A 26573-nucleotide genomic window follows, 5' to 3' on the forward strand; every position below is an offset into this window, starting at 1 on the left:
CATTATAAAATAGAGTCAATAATTCAAGTAAAATAGGATTAATTTAGTACGAGTTTATTTAGATTGGGGCTTAAAATATCCAAACATATAAAAAAAATTCATATAGTCAAGTTCAACCCTAAACTCTTAGGTTTTTGAATTTATTTGGCTAGCCCGAATACTCAAATTGTCAAATATTATTTTAATTTATTTTTTTATGTTTATCTAATTTCATTTTTTATTTTAAAAAATTAATATTTTCAATTATTATCTTATTTTAATATTATTTCATTAGTAATGAAAAAGAAATTCAAGTACTCGTGTTAACCATTTGGGTTTGGATTTGACTTGAATTTTTTCAAATTTATTTAGGCAGTTAGAATAAACCTGGAGTAAAGAAAATTATCTAAATTTCGAAACTCGACTCTAAAATTTTTTAAATTTATTTGGACATCTATGTTAAGCACTCTGGCTTGGCCCAAAATACTACCTCTATAATATAAAATGAGGAATATGAGGTACAAATCAATACCAATACAATACAAATCAGGGAATATTAGTGTTAAATCTTTTATAATGGAAAATTATAATTTAAATTATTAGATTTTATAAACTGTTAAATTCAAATAGACATATGTCATTGCCCACCGAAGCTTGTGATTACAAAACAAAAAAAAAAGCAAATATGTGGTCCGTAATTATGATTTATGAACGAGACGTGGGACACATGGGCATTGATTTAGAAATTTTATAATTGAGAACTGATGATATATGGACAAATTTATAAAATGGCGAAGACGCAAAGTTTCTGGCATGAACTACATGTATGTACAGGAGAAATTATGATTCCGCTACATTATGTCTTTCATACTCCATCTAATAAAAACATATGATGATTGTAACTATAAATTGATTTGGCAATTACTAATAGTAAAAAAAGAAAAGACAAAAAATTAAATAATTTTATTTTAAAAATAAAGTCTAGTAATAATTTAACATTAAGACTGCCACTTTTTATATGGAAAGATGAATTACTTTATACGAAGATGAAAACGATTTTTAATTTGTCCATATTGGAGCCTATCATTAAAAATAATAATTATTAATACATTCTTTCACATTTTCTCCAATATTCTCCATCATATTTTATTTTAAATATAAGGAGTAGATTTTACCACAATAATAAATATCTCTATCATGTTATTAGTAGAAATAATATTAAAATTAAAAAATATAATAAATATACCGTCAGTATATTTGATTTGTAAAAAATAAAAAAATACTCACCTAGTTCGCTTTTGGCCAAAGAAGCCAAGAGGAAGTTTATGTTTCTATGGTTTGAGAAAATGACACTTTGAGAATAATACTTTAATTTAATTTTAATTTGAGACCAAAAATTTAAAAATTTTGGTCAAGAACCTTTTGTCCTTAATAATCATATAAAATTGCATAAATATCCTTTCTCTAAGATATTCCATATTAAATTTTCAAAGATAGATTGTAAATTACTTTAAAAAAAATTACTCCACAAGTTGTTATTGTTTTCCTTAATTTTAAGTTAAATTCTTATAACATATATTGTTTCAATTGAACATTATAGTTTGATTTGTTGGTATGTTAGTCCATGAAGATTACAACAAAACACTACTAGAAAAATGCAAATTAGCAAAAGATTGTCTATTCTTCTCTAAAATACTAAATTAGTTATAAAATTCATAAGAGATGTTGATTTCGTAACTTGACTTAAATTAGTAAGGAATTGTTAATTTCTTTCTAAAATAATATAAATAGTGAGAAAAATAGTAATGAATTGTCAATCCTTTTTCTAAAATAAGATAATTAGTGAGAAAAATAGTAAAGAACTGCTAATCCTTCTGTAAAATAAGATAATTAATGAGGAATTAATTTAATCCCTAGCTAATTATTGTAAAACAATTTGACTTATGACAACGACTTTTAATTATATATTTAATTATTTTTATTTAAAATTAAAATTAAATTTAAAAATTAACTAAAATATTCATAATAAAATTATTTAATATTATTTTGTATTTAGTATTTTCTTTATTTTAAGTTCATTTTCATTAATAAAATAATATCTTATTAAAAATATAATATAAAGAATAATTTAAATAAAATATAAATATTTTTAACATGTTAATGATTGAAACTAAAATTTAATATATAAGTGCATTTTAATAATATATTATTTGATATATTTGTGTAGTTAAATAATATATATTTAATTTCTCATATAATGATTGCAGTTTTTTTTTAGTTCAACTGACAAAAAGGAAAACATAAAACTTGAAAGGTTGGAAGTTAAGAGTTTAAATCTTAACTTTGACATAAATATAACGAGTGTGTGACATGATAACGAGTGAGTGACATGGTGGTCGGTAGACGATAACATATCATGAGTTGTTGCACACGTAGTGCGTAATGGGGCATAAGATGGTAGGGTAACATAGCAGTTGATGAGAGACGAAGTTGTAGACAACATGTCACAATTTAACGCAACATGACAAGTGATGTGAGATCACTGTCTTTAAATATATGCATAGTTAGCAAGGAATTAGTGAGAAATTAATCCCTAGCTAAAGTTGTCAGATTTTAAATGATATTAACGAGGGATGTGGCCCTTGCTAACAATTAGTAAGGACTGAATCCCTCACTAAATTTAGTAAGCTGTTTTTTAGTTACGAATTTAGTGAGAGATAAAATCTATCGCTAAAATGCAATTTAACAAAGAAAAATGGCATTTGGTGAGGAATTTTTATTTTGCTAGTAGTGAAAATACTTTTGAATTTATAGAAAATTTCATTTAATACTTTAAGAAAAAATAATTTAATATAATGTTCACATTTTTTAATCAGAAGACATCATCTAAATGTTTTTTTTAATACCGTGACCTTGATATAATTAGAGAATATGATACTTATTTATTTTTACATTTTAGCATTTTTATGCATTGTTTCAGAAGGATGTTATTGAGAAGCTATATCTATAAAGATTTGCCGATTAAGCTAAAGAAATTTAAAATTTTAAAAACTATAAGCATGTAAAAATAATCTAATTAAAAAAGAGAGAGAAAGAGCAAATTAGCCTCCTAAATAAGTCCATAAGTCTCTACAATGTTTCTTTTGACTCTTATTATTAATAAAAGTTAACTTTAATTATTAATTGAGCAAAAAATAACAAAAAAGACAAAAAATTTAAATAAAAGAGAAAAAAATATAGACAAGGACCCAGAAAATTTCAAAAAAGGATTAAGAAAATATTTTTTGTCTTTTTTGTAATTTTTGAAGTCTTTTTTTATCATTTTCTAACTAACTAATGGTCAAAGCAATATTTTAAAGGTTAGATCAAATGTTGAATCAGAAAATTAACAGTTCTCAGTTTTTAAAATAAAAAAATACAGGTATCAATAAAAAATATTATAAAATTATAAGAATTAATAATTACGTTTCCAAAGTTTTATTAACAAAAATTCCCTTTTATAGTTCCAAGTATATCCTCATCTATCTCCCCACTTTTTTTTCATTTTTGACGTTCTTTAATTTGCCCCTCCACCACTCCCAGAATTATATCATCTAAATGAAATCTTTTTGCATAAACCGGATAATTTTTTTTTAACATTAAAACTAAATGACATACAAGTGTCCAGGAATTAGAAAATAATTATAACATTTCAGGATGCAAAATTATTATTTACATATTTTGGGGATATTCTTTTGTCATTCTCCCATTATTTTAACTACAATCTGTTTTTTATAATTAGACTGAGAAGCAGTGTCAATTCTTAGGATCCGATCCACATATAATTAATTCACACCAGCTCTATATAAAGGAGCTATTGGATCTAGCTGGGACTACACACACATACTTAACTATCAGAGATGGCGATGCTGAGCTCAAAACACAGTCATTGTTTCTGCTTCATCACATTGTTGCTTCATTTTGGCCTTCTCTTCCTCATCTGCGCTCAACCTGCTCACTCCTCTGCTGGTTCCACAGTGGAGTTTCTTCCTGGCTTCCATGGACCCCTTCCTTTTCATCTTCAAACTGGGTATATTCATGTATCATTCTCCATCATTGTAAGAATATATCAGCTTCCTTAATCAGTTAATTAAATATGTTTTTGTCAGGTACGTGGGACTTGGGGAATCTGCAGAAGAAGTTCAAGTTTTCTGTTATTTCGTCAAGTCTGAGAACAATCCTCAAGACGATCCTCTCCTTCTTTGGCTATCTGGAGGTCCTGGTTGCACTTCTTTCGCTGGCCTCGCCTTTGAAATAGGTTTACTTCATCTTTAATTGATTCTTCTCTCTTCAGCTTCATATATATATATATATATATATATCCTGCGTGCATGGTTTCGTTTGTTTATCAAAATACAAATATGTGAAAATTAATCATTTTATTTTTATAATTTTGATTTAGTTATAACTTAGTTCTTGAACTTTTACTTAAAACATAACTAATTATTTTTTATAATTTTAACTCAATTGAACCTTAATCATTTTGGACTTTGACTTGGTCCTTATATCTTTTAGAATAAAATTATATATAAGGACTAAAGTTAATTCTTGAAACTTATGATGAACTAATATTTTAAATGACTATAAGAATTAGATTACTCAGTTTCAACATAATTGGCAAGATTAATTGTAAAGATTGAGTTGCACTAAGTAAAGTTTAGATATTAAATTATAGCTAAGTCAAGATGATAGAGATCAAATGATTAATTAATTTTCCGTTGTAATATTAATTTTCTGTGGCTTTGTATATGATACAGGTCCATTCACATTTATAAACCAAGAATACAATGGGACTTTGCCTAACTTAGTCTTAAGGCCACAATCATGGACTAAGGTTATATTATCTATAAATACTAATTTTAATTTGTCTTCAAGTTTCTCCCCCCCCTCTCTCTGTGCAATGTGACACTAATTAACGTGAAATTTTTGGAAGATTAGGTAAGTAATATAATTTTTCCAGATTTGCCCGTTGGAACAGGCTTCACATATGCCAAAACAGAAGCTGCTAATCAATCAAGTGACTGGGGCCTAGCTCATCATGCTCATCAATTTTTAAGGAAGGTATTTCAATTATTCAATTCTCTTCTCAAATTTATCACAAATCAAATTATTCATTTCTCATCATTATGTTATGTTAAAATATTCTAAGTGATTATTAACCTTATACGGTCTCTTGAATTTTGAATCATGCTTAAACAACTCTTCGTGTGAACAAATAATTTCTGTGCGTTAATATCAGTGAGTTATTTTACTCTCGAAACATGATTCACCAATGATAATTAATAAACTTCTTTGTTTGTTAGTTTTTTTCCCCAAATTGTCAGTTAACATTTTCGTGCAAATAACTTTATCAAATTTTGAAATCTATATTATACAATAACTAGAGACTATAGCAGGTAATTTGGATGTGATGGACTCAATTCGAGCCAAATATAGCAGGTATTTGGACGTGATGGACTCAATTCGAGCCAAATATATTCCAATTAAGTTTAAAATATCTAAACATATAAAAAAACTCATATAATCAAGCCTAATTATAACACCTCAAAATTTCGCACTACTACGAATTAACATTATTTTATGTTTCCTTCTTTTAAACAAATTTTAATTTTTTTAAATTTTTTCAAGTAATATAACACTAGAACACTTTGTATTCTATATGTATTAAAGTGAGATCAAGCATTTAAAGAGTAAAAATGAAAGCATATAAAGGATAACTAATTCTTATGCTTATTTTTTCCTTATACTTTAAAATATGCTCAAAATAAATAATCATTAAAACATTAAAACTTCATTTAGGGGTGCAAAATGAATGTATGGGGGATGATTTGTCAATGCTAAGTAAAAGTTAAAGTGTAAGTTAATTTTATTTTATTAATAATAAAAAAGATTATAAATATTTGAGCTTAACTCACATTTCTTTATACTTACCCAAGCAACTCAAATAAATTCAAAGTAAATTTTTTTTAACTCTTAAACCTAGCACTAAATTTTTTTTGAGTTTAATCAAGTTGTCCCAAATTATCAATTTTTTTTTTTTTTACCATCGCCCAAATTACCAGCCCTTACTAGAGCCAAATAAATGAGCGCCAACCATGAACTGGCTTTTAATAGTGGGCTTCAAAATAATAAAAAGAACACACGATGTGAAGCCTTTATGCCCGTCTACAGGCCTAAACTGGCCAGTTTCCCTTTTTAATGTTAAATCAATTCATTTTATAAAAAAATATATTTAAGTTTATGGTATAACATTATGGTGTAGGAGTGCACATGGGCAGGGCTGGGTTGGGGAAGACCTTGCCCGATGCCCAGCCCGAAGAATGAATGGGCCGCAAAATACAGCCCGATACCCAACCCTACCCGCAAAAATGCCCTATTAGTTTGGGCAGGACAGGGTTAGTTGGGCAGTTTTGGGCTGCCCAGCCCATCAAATAATTATCCTGCTCATAAAATAACAATTCTTTTCATCATTTCAAAATAAAACTATCACAAATCAATAACAAGAACCCTATATATCAACTTAAAATAGCATCCATAAAATCATAAACTATAAATCCACAATAATAGCCACAATATTCAATTATCCATAATTCAACATCTAACTTGAAATCTAAAACTATCACAAGTCTTGGTACAATATCAAATTATTTATAATTCAATCCAAAATAATAGCTATAATCCAAAATAACAAAAACTTAGAGTATCATCTGAAAAATAATAATTTCAAAGAGTAGGCTCAAATTCATAAAAAACCTCTTCCCAATTCCCAACTTGCATGAATGAAAGAGAAAAAATATGTCATAACTAAATAAAAAAATTGCAAGAACATACATGAACATTTAAAGCAAAATGGAAAACAAAATATGAGAGAATTGACAACAATAATATATAAGTTTGCTAAAAAAATTAGCAAGAAATCATAAAAAAGTTAGCAAAAAATTAATAGAAAAATTAATAAAAAAAATAAAAATCGGGCTGGGCTAAATGGGCAGGGCTGCATGACTTGCCCACTGCCTGGCCCTACCCGCACTTTGCCCAGCCCAAACATGTATAGAACATTTCGGGCTTTTTTTTTTGGGCCGGGCTGGGCAAAAAATAACCGGGTTCGGGTGGGCATATCGGGCAACCGGGTATCATGAACACCCCTATTGTGGTATAAGTTTATGATGTATGTTCAATTTTTTTTTACAAATACAATTCTTTTATTTTATCTAATTATGTTTTGTTTAATTCTTTGCATTATGACAACTATTTAAATTTAAATTATCAGATTTTAAAACATTTGTATTACACAGTGTATTTTTATTTATCCTTTAAAATAACGTTTTGAATTTAAATATTATAATTTATATGTTATATTTACATTACTAATTTTATATTATAATAAAATGAAAACTTCATGTGCGATCTTACATGCCTAACTCTAAGACTTTGTAATATACTTTATCCATCCCAAATTATAAAATAATTTTAAAAATACTTTATTGTCTTTAAACACCAGACAATTTTATAAAAATAAAATTTTATTAATGATATTTTTAAATATTATTTTTCAAGTAGAGAGAGAATTAAAATAATTATAATGCAATTATTAAGTGTATAGATTAAAAATTACTATGGGCAAATTTTTATATCATATGACAAACAAGATTCGCGAGTTTGAGCCCTGAGGACTCACTACACAAGGATCAGGCCGTTTCTCAATTCTGATATACCTTAATACTACATCCGTTTTCAAATATAAAAAGAAAAAAATCAATTCACACAATTTTAAAAAATTTATTTAAGTATAATAATTATGTTTGAGATTAAAAAAATTTAGACTAAATTATCCCTATAATTAATGAAATAAATTTGTCTAGTGAAGAAATAATTTGAGATAAATGCATATAAATAAAAACAAAAAGACAAGTAATTTTTCTTATATTCTAAAATGAAGAGAGCAGTTGTTGCCCACTTTTTTATTAAGCATGAGAGATTGTGAAATTGAACCTCAAGGATGTACATTATACCAAACCCTTGAGAATTCGATCATTGAAAAAGTATGGAGATGGTGTACTGTTATGTACTCTCGCTTAAGTAAATGAGCTTGAGGGGGTCTCACTCTCAACTTCAGCAAAGACACCTAGGGGTTACCTTTGACAAAGGAGGAGGGTGAACAGTAGTCTTTTAGTCTAGTAGAAGTAAATTTCCTACTCCTCTAGTCCTACATTAAAAGGGTAGAGTGTTTGACTATTTATAAGATACTTTTATGATTTAGAGAGAGAGAGAGTGTGTGTGTTTGACTATTTGTTTTAATCTTATTTATAAGATATTTTTATAATTTTTGTATCCATTTTTATCCTTTTATCTTTATTAAATATTAAGAAGGTTATTAAATGTAGGCGTCTTTCTTATTTTTAATATGTACTTCCTTTGTCTCTAGTCCTATTTACTCTATAAGTCATTCAATTTTCATCATGTTTTATTAGAATCAATAAAACCCTTAAACTTCATTAATTTTGTCTTAAAATTTAATAAATTTTCTCCTCCCAAATAAGAGCAAAAAAATTATTGTTAATAATTTTCTCTAATATTAATTAATAAGAGAAAAAGTACAAATGAATATAAAAATAATGAAATTTATTTTAAATATGATTAAAATTAGTCTTCTCTCTCTATCTATTAATAGGCATCATGTTGAAAATTTGTTGCATATTTAGACAGAATTAATAAAGTTTAAGGTTTTTCTTTGTTTGAAATTACTTATAAATATAATGGAAGTGAGTATCTTACAGTGACACATCACATCCCACTAAATTAAATAAATAATGGGCTTATTAATAATAAAATGACTGTTTGCATAAGTTTATGAATTTAGGCATTCGTTATTAAGCTTTAAAGGTGGGAATTTTATATAATTTCGTCTTTAATATTATATACATGAACTAGTAACACATATTCTTATTTTTTTTTAGTGGTTAATCAATAATCCAGAATACCTATCACATAAAGTGTATGTCGGTGGTGATTCTTATTCTGGCATTCCTATCCCGGCCTTGTTTCAAGAAATTTTATATGGTACAGTAACACGAGTCATCATTGATTCCATCCTATTTCTACATGTTAATAATTACTAAGGATGTGTGTGTATATATATATAGTTTTAAATAATAAATTGACCCCTTAAATATAGATTTAGAGTGTTTGAAATTTTAAACTTATTAATTTTTTATGCAATGTTCCCTTTTAACTTTTAAAACCTGTACAATATTGTCATACTGTTAATAAAAGTTAATTTTGATCATTAATTAGGTGACCATAACATTGCATAAAAAGGTCAAGAAAATTTTCTTTGTCCTTGTTTTTTTGGTATAGTCTAAGTTTTTTTTTTTGTAATTTTTGAGGTTCTTATCCATAATTTTTTATGTCATTTTTTATAATTTTTTAGTCAACTAACGATCAAATATAACTTTTATTAATGGTAGAGGCAGCATGACACCGCTTTTAAAAGTTGAAGGGGAATATTGTCATTAAAAATAAATGAAAAAATAGCAATCAAAGACCTTTGTATGAAATTGTATCAGTTAAGGATAATTTGTTGTTAAAACCCGAATAAATAATTATCAATTCTATTGGGTTATTAAATTAATAAGTATTTATTTGATTTTTAACAACAAATAATATTAAATTAATAACAGTTTATTTGAGCTTATTTTTCATTCAATTTTTAACAACTTGTCATTGATTAATATAAATTTCATATAAGGATTCTTGCTTGCTATTTTTTCAAAAAAAAAAAAAGAGTCTCAGACATTTCTAAACCTATAGTTTAGGATTCAATTTGTGATTTAACCCTATATATATATATATATAATGTATTTAAGGGTTAAGGACTATATATATATAATTCAACCTAATAATTCAATTATTCAATGAGTTGCAGGAAATGAAAATGGGGTACAACCGCGGATAAATATTCAGGTTTAAAATCAGGATCTCTATTTCTGACATCAATTATTAAAAGTTCAATGTCAACCCGAATATAATTAAATTTAAATGATGAAGATTTTGAGATATTAATCTTGTTTTGTTATGATTATAGGGATACATCCTTGGGAATCCCCTGACAACACGCCATGAAATAAACTATGAAATCCCATTTGCTCATGGAATGGGACTGATTTCTGATGAACTCTATGAGGTAATATTTAATAATTAATATCATCATACTCATTCTGATTCACAATTGATATAGCACATTGGTAACTATTTCATGATTTCAAAGTTAGTTAAAATTAAGTTTTTTAAAATTGTATATATTTTTTAGGATAAAGTATATTTTTAGTCTTATAACTTTACATAAAGTTTTAATTTGATCCTTTAACTTTGTAAAATATCTTTTTAGTTTTTTAACTTTAATATCGTTAATTTTAAATGATTATTTTTTATGTCAGTTATTGTTATTTAAAAAAAAATAAACATAGTATATCAACATTTGAGAATGTTTTGTCAATATTTAAAAGGTCAATGTAAAAATTTATTAAAATATAAAAAGATATTAAATAAAGTTAAGGGGTTAAAATAAAATATTGTATAAAGTTAAATGACTGAATGTATAGTTTAGCCTATTTTTTATCCGAGGAAAACCTATATAATTAGCCTTATATGCTTCATGTGCTTGTTTTCAATTAAATTAAGATATGTGAATCTTTTTATAAATGATTTATTCTATAATGCATTCTTGTTTTTAATTTTATTAACACATTAATATCTATTTGTCATGATTTAATTGTATGTCATGATTTAATTATATATAAGTATATTAAACATATAAAATTAAGTCAATAAGTCTTACCTTAGTTATTATACTTTTATTAAATGCCCTATATAATTAATGCCTTAATAAAACAAAGAAATTTCAACTGAATTTTTTTTCAAAAGGAATAGTAAAAGAAGTAAAAAAAATTATAAAAACTATCCAATACATTATATTTCAGACGAAGTAGGGCCTCTAAAAAATAATCTCCATTATAAACCAAAGGAAGTAATTAATATATCTATGTTATATTTTAGGTAAATATATGTATTGATAATTTATGGAAAATGCTAGATAGATTAATAACACGTGGCATTGCTAGGACGTCATTTGATTAATTGTTGTCTTTTTTAAGAACAGTCATTACAGAAATATTGTGAAGGAGAATATGGAAATATAGACACCAATAACTTGTCATGTCTCAGAGACTACCAATTATTCCGAGAGGTAATAGCCAAAGTTATATGGATTTTCCCCTCAATTTTGTTTTAAAAATTCCTTCAATTATTTTGGATTCTTTAATTTCTTTTTGATTTAATTTGCAGTTAATTGAAGAAGTCGATGTCTCTATGATTTTGGAACCCGGCTTTTGTGGCTATAAAATGTTTGTTATTCCCCCAAGAAATTCTTTGATGAAGAGATCTCTAGTTCAAAAAGTAAAGGGTATTAGTATTCCATCAAAATGTCGGGTAATTCTTTTGCATTAACTTACATTCTCAACTTCAATCTAATTTTTTTCATATTAAAATTAAATCTAGTTATACTCCTAGTTTTTTTTATTAAGAACAAAATATAAAACTAAGTAAACAATATTTTAAGTATCAATCTTTTAAGAAAATTAAATCGGTTGAATTATCAATATTTTAATCTACCTTATTCTTAAAATATTGATATTTTAATATTTACATGTCAACTTAAATTTACAAGTAAATTTGCATAATTTTTTTGCACTTGTTATTAAAATTTTACATGTTGAATTAGAGGCGAATTTTTTTTTTTTTACAAGTTAACAATAGCAAAAAATACTTAGGTTCACTTATAAATCTAAGATGTTGACATGAAAATCTTAGATATTTGACTTGTAAAAATTTTAAACGTTTGACTTGTAAATGCAAGTAATAATTAGCAATAAAATTTATAAAAATAATTATTTTCTCTGATTGACGATTGACTGGTCGGTTTACAGCAACTGGTCAATAAGCGTAGGTGGTTGACCAACGGTCACCAACAAGTGGTGAAAGTTGGTTGAAGCTTTCGTTAAAGACCACGGATATAAGGATATTTGTGTCATCCACGGTAGAAATTAATTTCAGCCAAGTTTTAAGGAAGTTGAAAGTACTGTTTAAAATTTACAGGAATTATTTGTAAATAATATATTCCTTCTATACTCAAAAAAAAAAGAAAGAAAGAAAAGGATTTGAAATTAGTGAGTGTCTTTAATATACTCATTCAATGAATGTTTTAATTACAATTGTTGGATTTTATTAATACTTAAAAATTATTAATATATATTTCTTTTAAAAAATTCAAAACAATCAACATGATGAAAACACTTTTTACTCATGTCTCCTGTAAAAAATTCAGATTTGATATTTTTTAAGTTTTATATGATAAAATCTTTGATGGCTTTTTGATTAAATCAACTATTGTTATTGTGACACATGAAACACTTATTGAGTGAATATACTCAAGCCATTTACTAGATTCAAATTTATGTGTGTTTACTTCCGAAGAACATAAAAGTAAAAAAAAAAAAATTGATTTATCATCATGTCATGTAAAATGGCAACTCCACTCAATTGTAAAATACAATGGTACAGTCTGAAAAATTCATAATGATATAAATTTTTATAAAAATTGATAATCAATTTATGACTTTTCCCCTTCTTGCTTATACTTTGTTTAATGTTTAACATCATTACTTTCCTTGCTTTCTTTGTTATAGCGACTTGGATATTTGCAAGCTCATTACTGGGGCAATGACGATGACGTTCAAAAAGCACTCCATGTTCGAAAGGTAATTTAGATCTTGAGAGTTTCCACTCCTCTCTCTCTAAGAAAATTCAAGGTGCTGTAAATCGAATATTCCATTTAACCAGTTAGATAATAGTTTAAAGATTAATGGTAAAAATTATTGATCTTTTTTTTAATAAAAAAATCATGGTTTAAATCATGGATAGACTGGTCATGTATAAAATATTTTATCAAATCAATTAAGGTACTGATTTAATAATTTACCTGTTCAACTAGATGGTTGAAATGAATTTAAATACTATAATAAAATCATTTAATATTTAATATTATCAGATTACATTTGAGTATAATCAAATCTAATTAAGATAGCTTCATATGTTGATAGCAAGAGTGTGATGTAAAATATCATAACTGCACGTTAATAATAATAATAATAATAATAATAATTGATCATTTCTTATTTTCTTTCCATCTGTCTAGATAGTACATCATTTACATTCATTCTTGTAAAATGAGGAAATTCTGTGTAAATTTTATTACTATTTTCAATAGTAACATTTCCTCTCTTTTTTTAAGAAAATCTAATTAAGAACACAAGCAACATCTATAAAATATTATTTTTTTTCTTTTATGCTATTTTCATTTTACCCTCAACTTGAGCTAAAATTTAGATGGTTTGTGTTGGCAGGGAACAACATATTATTGGAGGCATTGTAATTACGATTTGAACTATAAGCAGGACATTGATAACAGCTTTTATATTCATGTAAATCTCAGTACAAAGGGTTATCGTTCTTTGATATACAGGTTAGGGTTTGAATTAATAACTAGTTTCTCTTTATATATTTTGTCTAACTATAGAGAGATTAATATGTTCTAATTAATCCTGTTGATTTTTTCTTAACATTTTATGGAAACTTAATAAATGAAATTTTATTGTTTGTGTATAGTGGGGATCATGACATGACGATTTCCTTCTTATCAACACAAGCATGGATCAGATCTTTAAATTACTCTATCATTGATGACTGGAGACCTTGGCATGTCAATGGGCAAGTTGCCGGGTATGTATGTAATATATATGTATGCGCGTGAGGGCATCAAATGTATGCTTAAAAGATTATATACAATTTTATAGTAATATTATTTATGTCAGGTCATTTTATATTTAATCCCACAAATTGAGGGGATCAAATGCACGTGCGTGCATGTAAGCATATGCATGTGTGAGCGCATCAAATGCACTCTCTCTCTGTTTTTTTTTTTTTTTTAAATACTACCTCAGTCTAATGGTCGAGATGCAAGGATCCATGGATCTAGAGATATGTATATGAGGAGGCAAATGTCAAATAACAAAAAATACAGGGGCCTGGAGTTAATTTTAATTATCTACAAGAAAAATTAGTACTAATTTAATAAAAAGTAATTATACTTTGAGAAAGGCTGTTAATTTGCCCCCTCTAGATCGGTCTCTGTCGTTAGGCCTTAGTAGTTTGAAACCATATTAATTTTGAGTTTTGTTTAGGGTTGACGTGGTGACATCTATCAAGGTTACATTGCATCACTTTTAGGCAAATAACATTTGTCGTCATTGATAAAGTATTAAAAATTGAATCGATAATTAAACTAGTTGAAATTTAGGGTTAGAAGTTCAATATCAAGGTTGAATTGGGGGTCAAACAGGTCATAATAAAATAATATAATTAAAATAAAAACACATTAATTCTTAATATATTTATCCATATTTAAGACTTAATATCTCATACATACAACATATAGTAGTACTTCTAACAATAATAGAACATAACAATATTCCAAATATTATTCATCCTTATAATAAAATTAATATATTTTCAATTACATATTAGTTATGTTATGTTACATAAAAAATACAAAACAATAAATAAATTTCAAATAACAACAATATTAAGGTAAAAATATATAGTGTTAAGAGTAAAAAATGTCCCTAAAGTACACATAAAGGGTTACAAATGACCTTAAACCCTGCACTCTATTTCATCTCCTTCTCTCTTCCCTCTCTCTCCTCCCTTACTCTCTTCTTCATTTCCGTTATTGCCACTTCTTTCTCAAGATTTCTCTCTCCTATTGGGAGTCCTCTATCTTGCATGCGTGCACGCATGCACGCTCTCTATCTCTCTCTCCACACACGCGCGCATGTGTGCATACACACACACGCACACAAAATTTTGGTTCTGAAGGGAGGTGGTAGACTAGCGGGGGAGTCAAATGAGGCCACAAGGGAGAGAGGGAGAGTGTGGTAGTGCAAACAAGCGTGTGTGCATGTGTGAGCAAGTGTGCGTGTATCGTGTCCAGCCTATCCACAATAGTCATCGAAGTTATCATGGTGTCGGTGAGGATGACGACCAGAGGGAGGAGGGAAAGGACAAGAAGATGGGAGAGAGAGAAAGCAAAGGAAAGAGTATGGAGAGGGAGATTGAATGGAGGAGAGAAATAGGAGAGAGAGGAAGAGAAAGAGTGAGAGAGACATCATCTTGCACTGTGAACAAGACTTAGCTAGTTGAGGCTATCGAGGATGGCCTTGTAGCTGAAGCATGCAAGGCTATCGACATTGTACTGGTTCGAGACGTATTTGAGGAGGTCAATGAGGGAGGGGTTGTGGGAGATGAAGTGATGCCGAACTTATAGCTAAGACGGAGGAAAGAGAGACTATAGAGAAGATAGAGAGACTATATAGAAGAAGGGGGAGAGAGAGAGGAGGGGGAGAGTTGGGAGGGAGAGAAAAGGTGGAAGGGAGAGATTAAATTATTAAAAAATATAAAAAAATTTGGTGGGCCTAATAATGCAATATTTTATAATAAATAAATATTAAAAAATTTTAATGTGGGTCCAGCTAATGAAGGAATTGACAGTAAAAATTTTAAAAATCTTAGCGGTTAAGGGATATAAATAACCCAGAGTTAAGTTTAAGGTCATTTATGGCCAATTTTTTTACACTTTAAGGATATTTTTAACCCTTAACCCAAATATATGAAGTAACATTGTTATTGCACACATGTGCGTGCACAGTTACATACATGAGAGGAAATAAGTAGCTTAAACATTTATGCCCATGCTTGTTATATTATTTTATAACCTTGTATATTTAAAAATTTAGACATTCAATCTACTCTTACTCATCTATTCCTAGTCCATCACGTTTGAAAAGAAAAGAGATAGAGATAAGGAGTGTAATTTAATTGTCTAGAGGATATTAAGTCTATTTCGCTGCTACCTATCTTTTTTGCTTTTCAAAATACACACCTAAGTTAAAAGAAGAGCAACGTTTAAAGACAAAGAGGTAAGAGAGAGGTAGAGAATAGTCGATAGTAAATCAGGTAACCATAGAGATGATGGAAGTGAAAAGGGGAAGAGCACGATCAATGATAGCGAGAGACCCATTGTAAGGTCTCCCTTACTTAACCACACTTAACTCCAAAATTAAGGTAATTAAGGGATTAACCCTCAAAGGATTACCAAAGTTGTACAATTACATAAATTATAAATAATTTTCAAAACATATATAATGAGATCCTAAAACTAAATTTTCAATCTCAATCACATACTTAACATGTTCAAATCAGAGTTTAAAGACAATGCGGGAGCTTGGAAATCAAATGAGACCTAAAACAATGAGTTTTAAAACTCAAAATAGGGTTTTGTATAGAAAGCGACACATACGCTGTAGCTTGTAACATATGTGCCACGGGTCACCCTTTGTGCCATGTGCCATGGCACATTGCATGAATTCCATAGCATCAGTTGTTGTTATTTGACAGCATAGGGAGCAAACTTCCAACGGGTCCCAAATCTTCGTCCGACATTTGATTGAGATGGTTCAGTGTCTATATGAAGTTTTCTTCTAACTCTAGCTAATGGCACTGGTTTCATACTCAAATTCTTTTTCTATAAAAAGTTAGACACATAAACCTATTTTTATCACATTTTGCATAAAACATACAACTTTGGTGTCTCAACTCAACCACAAGTGCAAAAGCCTATAGCAACCCTCTGATCACACTCAATGGACTTTTGCGAACCTATGCAATACACCATACCCAACCAAGACACACATATTTTTAAAAATCACCATTCAACCTTAAATTTCACAAAACACAAGGGGGAGGAAAATCAAGCAAAAAATCATTATTTCATTCCAAATATTTCAAAATACATATGTTCCTATTTGCACAAGTATTTTGGCCCTGTCTATAGCTTACAACCAAAACTCATTAACCTAGGGTATACAACATACAAGTTGTACACAAACTAATGCAAGGAGTGTAAAATAATGTTAAGTGATCCTAGTTGGCAATTGCATTAACATATACACATAAAAACAACAAAGAGAGGCATGCAGAAAGGATAACTCCACAATTATAAGCCTTTGTGTATTTTCCTTGACTTAGATCCAATGAGCTAAGCCATGAAAATATTGAGAATTAAGGTGTGAATACAACCACTCAGTAACCAAGTTTTACTTAATCTATACAGTTGCATATTAATTGTAAATAGTTGCAAATAAGCAAACACACTATATAACATATATGAGGAACTTGACCATAGTTTACAAAACTAAAAACTATGTGACTGGGCCCAAAACATACATAATTATGTTATTTTGCAAAGCATGAAATGGGGTCACAATAATACCAACCATGCACCCCTAACTCATACCAAATCACAATACTAACAATCATGTGGTCGGATTTATATATATGATTAAATGTCAAACTTATACCCTCCTGTTACCTTTATGGACTAACTCAGCCTTTTACTTATAAGGAGCTATCAGACCAGGGTTAACTCATTCACTTATGTAATTCGATTTTTTTCAATACTAATAACTATGGGGTATCATACCCCTAACCTAGCCTCGTTATGAATCAATGAAGACTAGTTAGGTTTAAGTCCCTTATAGAACAAGTGGGACAGTCTTGAATTAACTATAGGATAAGGGCTACATCTCGATTCTAACTGTCGGTGCTATGGCAAGTTCTTGATTCTAACAGTCATTACCAATACCACGTGGATCTAAATCAATATACTCCTCTTCCTAGGTAAACTCCTTCCAATGATTATGCTATGCACATTTCTCACATAATATGAATTTTAAACAATCAATTCATAGCACATAAGCTCACATACTCATACTAAAATACTACACATACTCAACATATTACATATTACAATTCTCCACTCACAATCACAAACTATAATCAAATTCATAAATCACAAATGGGTAGCATAATCAAGGTTTTTCTTTTTAAAACTATTTCACAAGTTAAACATATTGTTAATATGCACCATTAATTTAAATCATCAACCATATTTCACAACACAATTAATATTTAACTATAACAATTAGATTTTTCCTGATTACCTTAAACCTTTGAGAAGTCAAAAGTTTACCCCTCACACAAAGCACCTTTAAAGCTTTTCTTAAGCTTGAATAGTGCCAAATTACACCAAACTACATTCATAACACAAGGATACCATCATTATCTCATTTTTAAGGATTTACCAACATAAATTTCCACACACTCTATTTTGTTAATCATAAATTTGCTACCTATTCATACCCAGGGTTCATTAGATTCTATTAAAGCACATTATCATTTATAAATCTCCAAACCACCATTAATGGACACAAACCTCTCCCAACTACCTTATTAATGATAATTTTTGGACATTAATGCTTTACCCAACTAACTTTGAATAAAATTATCAATATAGGGTTTATCTATCTTAAAAAAATCCCATTATATCCATTTAATCCAATGGAATTGGACCATAACTCCTATGGATTGAAAATCAACTTTTCAACTTAAACCCTAACTTAAAACTCTATAAATGAGGGAGAGAAAAGGAAAAAGAAGGCATGGATTACTTATCTTAGGTGTTTGAGAGCTTCAATCTATCCTTAGTGTGATCTAACAATATGTCCTAGCAGAGCTTTGGTTGAGCTCTTCATTTTCTTCCTCTCCTCTTCTCTAATTTTTCACACAAAAATGCATTTGATTTATCATATTTTTAGCTGTGTGTCACGGCACACACTACCTTTTGTCGTGGTGCATGGCACAAAGAGACTATCACATTTGAATCTACCTTCATGGCATGTAGCATATAAGGCATTCCTTTCTTCTTTCTCTTTCCTTGCCTGGGTGATTTGCTATCGATCTGGACCCATTTCTAGGGCTAACATTACAATAAATTACATAATTAGGCCTCTTTAGCCACACACCTCATTAACTCACTAATCACACTTATTGGGTTGATAAATCAAGATTAAATTTTCTCAGATGTTACACCCACCATAGTGACAATGACAGACCCATGGTGAATGAGAAAGAAGCTATTGAAATGGAGAGTTTGAGAATGTTGAGAAGCAAGAAGTAGCTAAGGAATTGAAAGGAAGGGATAGAAAAGAAAAGAGAAGATGAGCGAAGGAACAAAGAGATAGACACCATTGGTTATGGTTGAGGCTTATATTTGATTCTGATATGATTAAAATGGCATTGACTTGGGGGTTTAAAGGAAAAAGTAGTGACCTGTTCAACTCATCTAACTTGGAGTTTTCCCCAAGTCACCTAAGTTGATTCCCACCTAAAAAACTAGTAAATCAGACTGGACAAGGTCAATTTTTGGTCCAGCTGAACTGATCCCCAATCTGGTTTCTAACCAATGGTCACTGATTTTCAACTTTCAACAACAACTATATCTTAGCATTGACCTAATTGTATACTTTCAATGACATCTTTTCAATTTTTAACTGTTAAATTTTTCACCATTGAAAGTTAATTTTTTTTAATGGTTGTCTTTGTCCATTATATCAAAATAATAATTAACTTAATTAAGATTTGCACTGAATTTTATGAATACTAGTTATTCTTACAAGCTATTTTGTTTCCCTTTGAAATAGATACACAAGAACTTACTCCAATGGCATGACATATGCAACCGTTAAGGTATATGAAAATAGTGATTTTGTACTTTTTAATAACATGCAGACACCTTTTAATTGCACTTTTTTCGTGGACACACACACATACATGAATTCAATTATTTTATGGAAAGTGCAGGGTGCAGGACATACAGCTCCAGAATTCACACCTGAAGAATGTTTTGCTATGTTCAAGAGATGGATATCTAATGAGCATCTCTAATTAGTGGATTAGCTTCCACAAGAATGCAAAAAACTCAAATCTTGTGTGTTTTTACGATCCAAGCCAGTGTGCTATATTCGATTTGACCAAACAAAAGAAAAAAAAGTGTGCTATTCGATGATATTAGGTTTTGTAAACTTGAATAAGATAGTTGAAAGTGATTTTTATATTGAAGCAGAACAAGTAAATTTTTAAATACACATAAGAATTTATCAAATCTATGAACTAATATCTAATTAGCATATTCCAATGCATCATGAAGATATTATTATATGATTATGAGTATCTATCAAACAAGAAATATGGGATTTGGATTTCATGAGTGCCTCAGATTCTCTTATTTAATAAGTGTCCACACTGTAATCGTAGGATTTCATCAGCACTAGAAAATTCATACTTGACCAGAAATAAATGAAAGGGTGTGTTAGAGAACGGGTTTAATTATGAGGATATATTTTAATCATTTCTCTACACAATTATATAAATCGTTGGATTAAATTATAGGGTACAAAAAAAAGATAGAGCTGTAATTTACTTCTTCCATTCAAAGAGTGTTGGCATTTTAATTGAAAAAATTGATTATTAAAATGAGATTATGTTTGAAAAAATTTGCAGAAATTAATTTTGACAAAATTGAGGACGTTTAAATAATTTTTTCAAAATTAGTTTTAAGTAGATAATTCTCCTATTCAAAGAGACAAGTTAATAATAGTCAGAATTGATTTTCTAAAATGAAACAAATTTTAGCTTATTCCACATGGAGTTTTGGAAACCAAATGAGGTTTGAAAAAATTGGGGTGCTTGGATAAAATTTTTCAAAAACATAGTTTTGAACCTATAATTGATTCTAAAAGGATATCCAAAAAAGCCCTCAATATTATAAGACATTTTTTAATAAAAATATATTGTTTAAAAGTGCCTTATAATATTGAAAGGAATCATCGAGTAGTGTTTCCTCCATTTCTTGCGCTAACATTTTTAACAATCATTTAGTTGAATCGATGATTTTCTATAATGCAATATTGGGTACTTATTAGAGGATATATATGATGACTCCAAATATTTTCATGTGTTTTTAGGAAATTTCAGGTTTAATTTTGAGTCATCTAAATAATTTTGAGAGAAAATGAGACTATTATTTGAGAAAAATGAAAGAAAAGTTCTTTTGAATATAAGAAGGGAGAATTGTTAGTACCTTATTAAAATAAATGGATTACTTGAGCTAAACTTTCATTAATGATGTTATATTGTGTATATGGTAATCCAAATTAAGACTTAAAGGGCTATATGTAAGTAAACATTGAAGATGAGAAAATGCAAGATTTATGCTATGACACATCAAAATTATGCTACTGCATAATTTAGTAACAATGGGATTTATGCTGCAGCATAACCTGATTATGCCATAGCATAATCATTAGTTACTGTGTAGATTTGCCCCGCAACTTGGTCATTGACATGCCAAGGCCTCCAGTTATCAATAAAGGAGTAATTCAAAGATCTGCTCTATGCTTGTGTTGATAAGAACTAACATACCATGTCATGATCACCACTGTAAAGACTAAACTTTTAGAATTGGTTTATTATGACTATTATTTAATTTTAACTTGAAAAGGCAAAAGGTTTTGAGATTTTAGAATGCAAAAGAGTGGGGCAACTAGGCAAGAATCTAACCAAATACATGGGATTACCTGACATTTGACAGTTGAGCCAAGGAAAGTGTCACTAATTTATTTATTTATTTTGAAGAATATAGCAATCAATGAATGATAAAACCTTAACCTGTAAATCAATGAGCGATAACCTTTTGTACTGAGATTTACACGATAATAAAACCTGCTACTATACCTCATGCTTAAAAGGTATGTCCCCATTGCAAAGCGGCCAATTTCCTACAGTTCCCTGCTTCAAATGTAATTAGTCAAATAAAGACAAGACAAGAAGCTAATGAACCATAAAACACAACTAAATCATCTATATATTGAATGGGAAAAAAACAAAAAGAATCAACTCCATCAACTACTCATTCAATATAATTCATTGATTAGCATCCACAGCCGATATGCAAGTTGTTGAAGTTGGAGGGAAGCTGATATGAGCGAAGAGAAAAGGAAAGCTGATCCATTCACAAAAAGAGAAAATGGCACAAGGTACTATACTCGAGCCCATAACACATCACTAACATTATTCTCTCTCTTCTAACTAACTCTAAAGGTAACACTCAACCTTTAGCTAAAGTGAATTATAATAAAGCCCTTGACAGTAATATAGCATGTATCAATACTCCCCCTTTAAAATAGCATGTATCAATACTCCCCCTTTAAAAAACATCCTTGTCCACAAGGATAGTTGTAGCTAGAGGTGCAATAGTAGGAAAGTGGGGAAACTGTCACTGTATAACAGAGAGATCTTCCCAAGTAGCATCTTCCGGTGTAGAAAACTTCTAACGAATCAGAACTTGAGTAATCGAAAGATTGTGACGATTAATGATCTTCCTTCTTAAAATAGCTTTCAGCTCAAGCAAAAACTGGCCTTGATTGTCAACAGGAGGAAGGGAAGGGTTAACAATTGTTGAAGGACTAGCATATTGCTTAAAGGGTGAGACATGAAATACAGGATGCATTCGAGTATCAGAAAGCAACTCCAATTCATAAGAAACTGTACCAATACATTTAAAGACCTTAAAGGGTCCAAAATAGCGAGCAGTAAGCTTGTGCAAAGAAGAATTATTAAGTAAATTCTTTCCAAAAGGATGAAGTTTTAGATAAACCATGTCACCAACAGCGAAGCTACGTTCAGATCTGTGCTTATTGGCTTGTTGCGCCATTCTATGTTGTGCTTTCAATAAGTGTTACTTTAACATTTGCAGAATAAATTCACGTGACAAACAAGTTCGGTCAACTAAGTCATTGGATGAATCTCCTACGATATAAGGCAGATGAATAGGGGGTGATATGCCATAAATAGCCTCAAAAGGTGACATTCCAATAGAGGAATGATGAGCAGTGTTATACTATGATTCAGCCAAGGATAACCACTTAACCCACTGTTTAGGAAAATCACCGGTCATGCAACAAAGATAACATTCTAGACAGTGATTTAAAACTTCTGTTTAGCCATTCATTTATGGATGGTAAGCCAATGCATATTAAAGCTTGATATCATACAAGTAAAAAAGTTCCTTCCATAATTTACCACAAAAAATAGGGTCTCTGTCAGTCATTATAGATTTAGGAAAACCATGGAGTTTAACTATATTATCCATGAAAACATGAGCTACATCCACTACAGAAAAAGGATGTTTAAGGGCCATAAAATGAGCAGCAGCTTTAGATAATCTGTCTACCACAACTAGAATAGTAGTCTTAGGATAAGACTTGGGAAGACCACTTATAAAATCCATAGACAAATCAGACCAAACCTGTGTAAGAATGGGAAAGGGTTGAAGAAGTCCCGGAGATGCCACTAATTTAGGTTTAAAACGTTGGCAAGTAGTGTAAACACACATAAAATTGCAAACATCTCTTTTAAGTCCCTTCCAATAGAAAAAAGAAGCAATATGTTTAAAAGTAGGATGCATACCCGAATGCCCTCTAATGCTGTCTGCATGGAAATAAGTGAGTAAATCATTGCGTAAGCCACGGTCAGCTTCCACTACCAATTTATCCTTGCGTTTGAGCAATTGATATTGCCAAGTATATTTGGAATGAGATGCAGGATCCTGTTTTAGATCTCGAATTAATTGCAGTAAGCCATCATCAGTGAGCCAGGAATCTCGTACACGCTCATAAAGGGGAGAAATTGGAGTAGAAAGGCTGAACATGATCCATTAAAATGCCTAGACAAAACATCTACAGCAACATTCTCACTCCCCTTTCTACAAATAATCTTAAAATAAAGTCCCCACAATTTGTGCAGCCAGTTAAATTGGTCTAGGCTTAAGTCCCATTGATTTAACAGATGTTTCAAGGACAAATGGTCAGTCTTGATGATAAATTTGTGTCCTCAAAGATAAGAACGCCACTGTTTGACGGCAAAAATGATAGCCATAAGCTTGTGCTCATAAGCCGATAAAGGTTTCTTGATAGTAGCAAGAGCTTTGCTAGTAAAAGCCAAAGGATGCCCATTTTGAGAGAGAATGGCCCCCAATCCATGACTAGAAACATTGGTCTTAATAATAAAAGTGTCAAAAAATTTAGAGAGAGCAAGTATTAGGGGAGAAGATATGGCTTGCTTAAAAGTATGAAAAGCTGTAGTAGCTTTAGGGGACCAAGTAAACTTCTCAGCTTTTTTTAATAAATTAGTTAATGGTTTACTAATAGACCCATAATTTCTAATAAATCACCGATAATAACTTATAAGGCCAAGAAAACCCCTCAAGTCATAAAGTGAGGCAGGTAGTGGCCAAAAAGCGATAGCCTCTAATTTACTGGGGTCAGCTTGGACACCTTTGGCAGAAATGATATAACCCAAATAGTCAATTTGAGTGGCAGCAAAGATACATTTATAAACTTTAGCGAATAATTGGTGCTGCCGTAGAAGAGAAAGTGTCTACTCTAAATGATGTAAATGAGTTGCCCAATCCATACTATAGAACAAAATGTCATCAAAAAATACCAAGATAAATTTCCACAAAAAGGGTTTGAAAACAGAGTTCATCAGCCCTTGAAAAGTTTCAGGGGCATTAGTAAGGCCAAAAGGCACCATAAATTCATATAACCCCTCATGTGTTCTAAATGCTGTTTTAGCAATGTCATCTTTCTTCATGCGAATCTGATGGTAGCCAGCCCTTAAATCAAGCTTAGAAAAATACTGAGTTCCAATCAATTCCTCTAAAAGCTCTTCAATGATAGGAATGGTAAATTTGTCCTTTATACTAGCTTCATTTAATTTGCGATAGTCAACACAAAAATGCCATGTACCATCCTTCTTTTGGATTAAGACCACAAGGGCTACAAAAGAGCTAGAACTCTCCTTAATAATACCATTATCAAGCATTTATTGAATTTATTTTTCAATTTCAGTCTTATGTATAGGGCCACAATGATAAGGTTTATAGCTAATTGGCTTTTCAACTTGAAGAGGAATAGCATGATTAAAAGACCTAGAAGGAGGTAATGATTTAGGCTCAGCAAAAACATCAGCAAAAGAATCCAACAGTAAGTTCAAATCATGTTATTTATTTGTAGGGAGAGGAGAATTAGAGTCCAATCCCACTTGTAATTGACCAGGTGTATGAATCAAAAAGATAGAGCTGGCAACCACTAAATCTCGAATAGCCATTAATTCTTTAGATATGGATTGCTCTACACTAGTTAATCCTCACAACACAAAAGGACAACCCTGGGCATGAAACTCAAATATTTTTAAATTCATATCCATGCTGAAATGACCCAAGGTTTTCAACCATTACGTACCTAAGATCATGTCATATCCACCAATTTTCATAACCAAAAAATCAGCAATGAACATAGCATCACCTATTTCCCATTCAAGTGCTTGACATTGCTTAGTGACCCAAACTTGCTTATCATCAACTACAGCAATCTAAACACTGGACCGTTTATGAAGTTTTAACTTCAATGTTTTTGCTATTAAAGCATTAATCACATCATGGGTACTACCAGTATCAATTAAAATGATCACTTACTGTTTCTTAATATGACCTAGAAGTTTCAAAGTAGAGGTACCTGTAATGGTGTTAACCGTACCTGTCTGGCTAGCTGATATTTCATCATCCAGAGCATCTTCAAAAATGTCCTTAGCATCTTCTACTATTAATGTAAACACTTTAGAATCTTTGCACTTATGATTTATGGTGTATCTTTCGGCATACTAGTAGCAAAGACCCTTCCAGCACCAATCTTCCATGTCTTTCTTCATAAGATGGTGCATAGGTTTAGAAGACTCAAACGAAGAAAGGCTGGAAACAGGAGGAGGTTGCATTGTAAGTAGGTTTTGTTTTGGGCTTGCTACAGAAATGGGCTTAGCCATGCTAGCCGTATACTTATTGACACGAGAAAATGAAGGAGAAATGCATCGAAAATTCTGAGGCATAGACACGGGTGTGTTCTCATGAATAGCTGTGATGGTGGCTTCCTGCATTCAAGCTATTTGCATAGCGCTAGCCAACGTAGATGGGGTGAAGTTGATGACTGATTTTTAGATATCAGTCCTAAGGCCGCCAATAAACACCACCAATAAACAAGTTCATAGCAATATCGTCTGGAATATCTACTTTAGAAAGGAACTCGTCAAATTTTTGCTCATATTCAGCTGCAGACCCGTCTTGGTGAAGTTTCTTAATGGTAATGGTAGGATTTTCCTCTTTCTCATTTGCAAATTTAATTTCCATTTGACGGAAATCATCATCCCAAGCAACATCAGAAAAGGAACAGTGTCTCATAAAGGTTTGATGCCATTGCAGAGCATGACCCTCTAAATGTATGTTTAACAGAAGAATTCGGTGATCTAGAGGAGTACCATCAACCTCAAAGAATTGTTGGCAATGATATGCCCAGCCTATAAAATCAAAAGCATTGAACTTCAGGAACTCTACACAACTATGCTTAGTAGGAATAGAGTAAGAGGACGAGGAA

At 30.2% G+C, this 26573-nt stretch overlaps 1 protein-coding gene across 3 annotated transcripts; it reads left to right on the forward strand.

Annotated features, from left to right (window-relative positions):
- Nucleotides 1-3870: 3870 nt before the first annotated feature.
- LOC129288430 (serine carboxypeptidase-like 7) lies at nt 3871-20183 on the forward strand. 3 transcript variants are annotated; one of them, XM_054924992.1, is made up of 14 exons: nt 3871-4048; nt 4128-4276; nt 4776-4852; nt 4957-5079; nt 8976-9078; nt 9944-9981; nt 10103-10201; nt 11177-11263; nt 11362-11505; nt 12762-12833; nt 13479-13597; nt 13741-13854; nt 19731-19776; nt 19891-20183. In XM_054924992.1, exons 1-14 carry the CDS (start codon nt 3879-3881, stop codon nt 19972-19974), a joined length of 1425 nt encoding a protein of 474 aa, XP_054780967.1. In that variant the 5' UTR covers nt 3871-3878; the 3' UTR covers nt 19975-20183. The 3 variants fall into 3 exon arrangements, with proteins under 3 accessions (XP_054780967.1, XP_054780968.1, XP_054780969.1); XM_054924993.1 differs by lacking the exon at nt 4776-4852 and having other exon boundaries at nt 4997-5079; XM_054924994.1 differs by lacking the exons at nt 8976-9078; nt 9944-9981.
- The last annotated feature ends 6390 nt before the right edge of the window (nt 20184-26573 follow it).

Source organism: Prosopis cineraria, unplaced genomic scaffold, assembly GCF_029017545.1.
Source record: "Prosopis cineraria cultivar Desert tree isolate PC_DT_omini unplaced genomic scaffold, ASM2901754v1 PC12, whole genome shotgun sequence".
NCBI lineage: Eukaryota > Viridiplantae > Streptophyta > Magnoliopsida > Fabales > Fabaceae > Prosopis > Prosopis cineraria.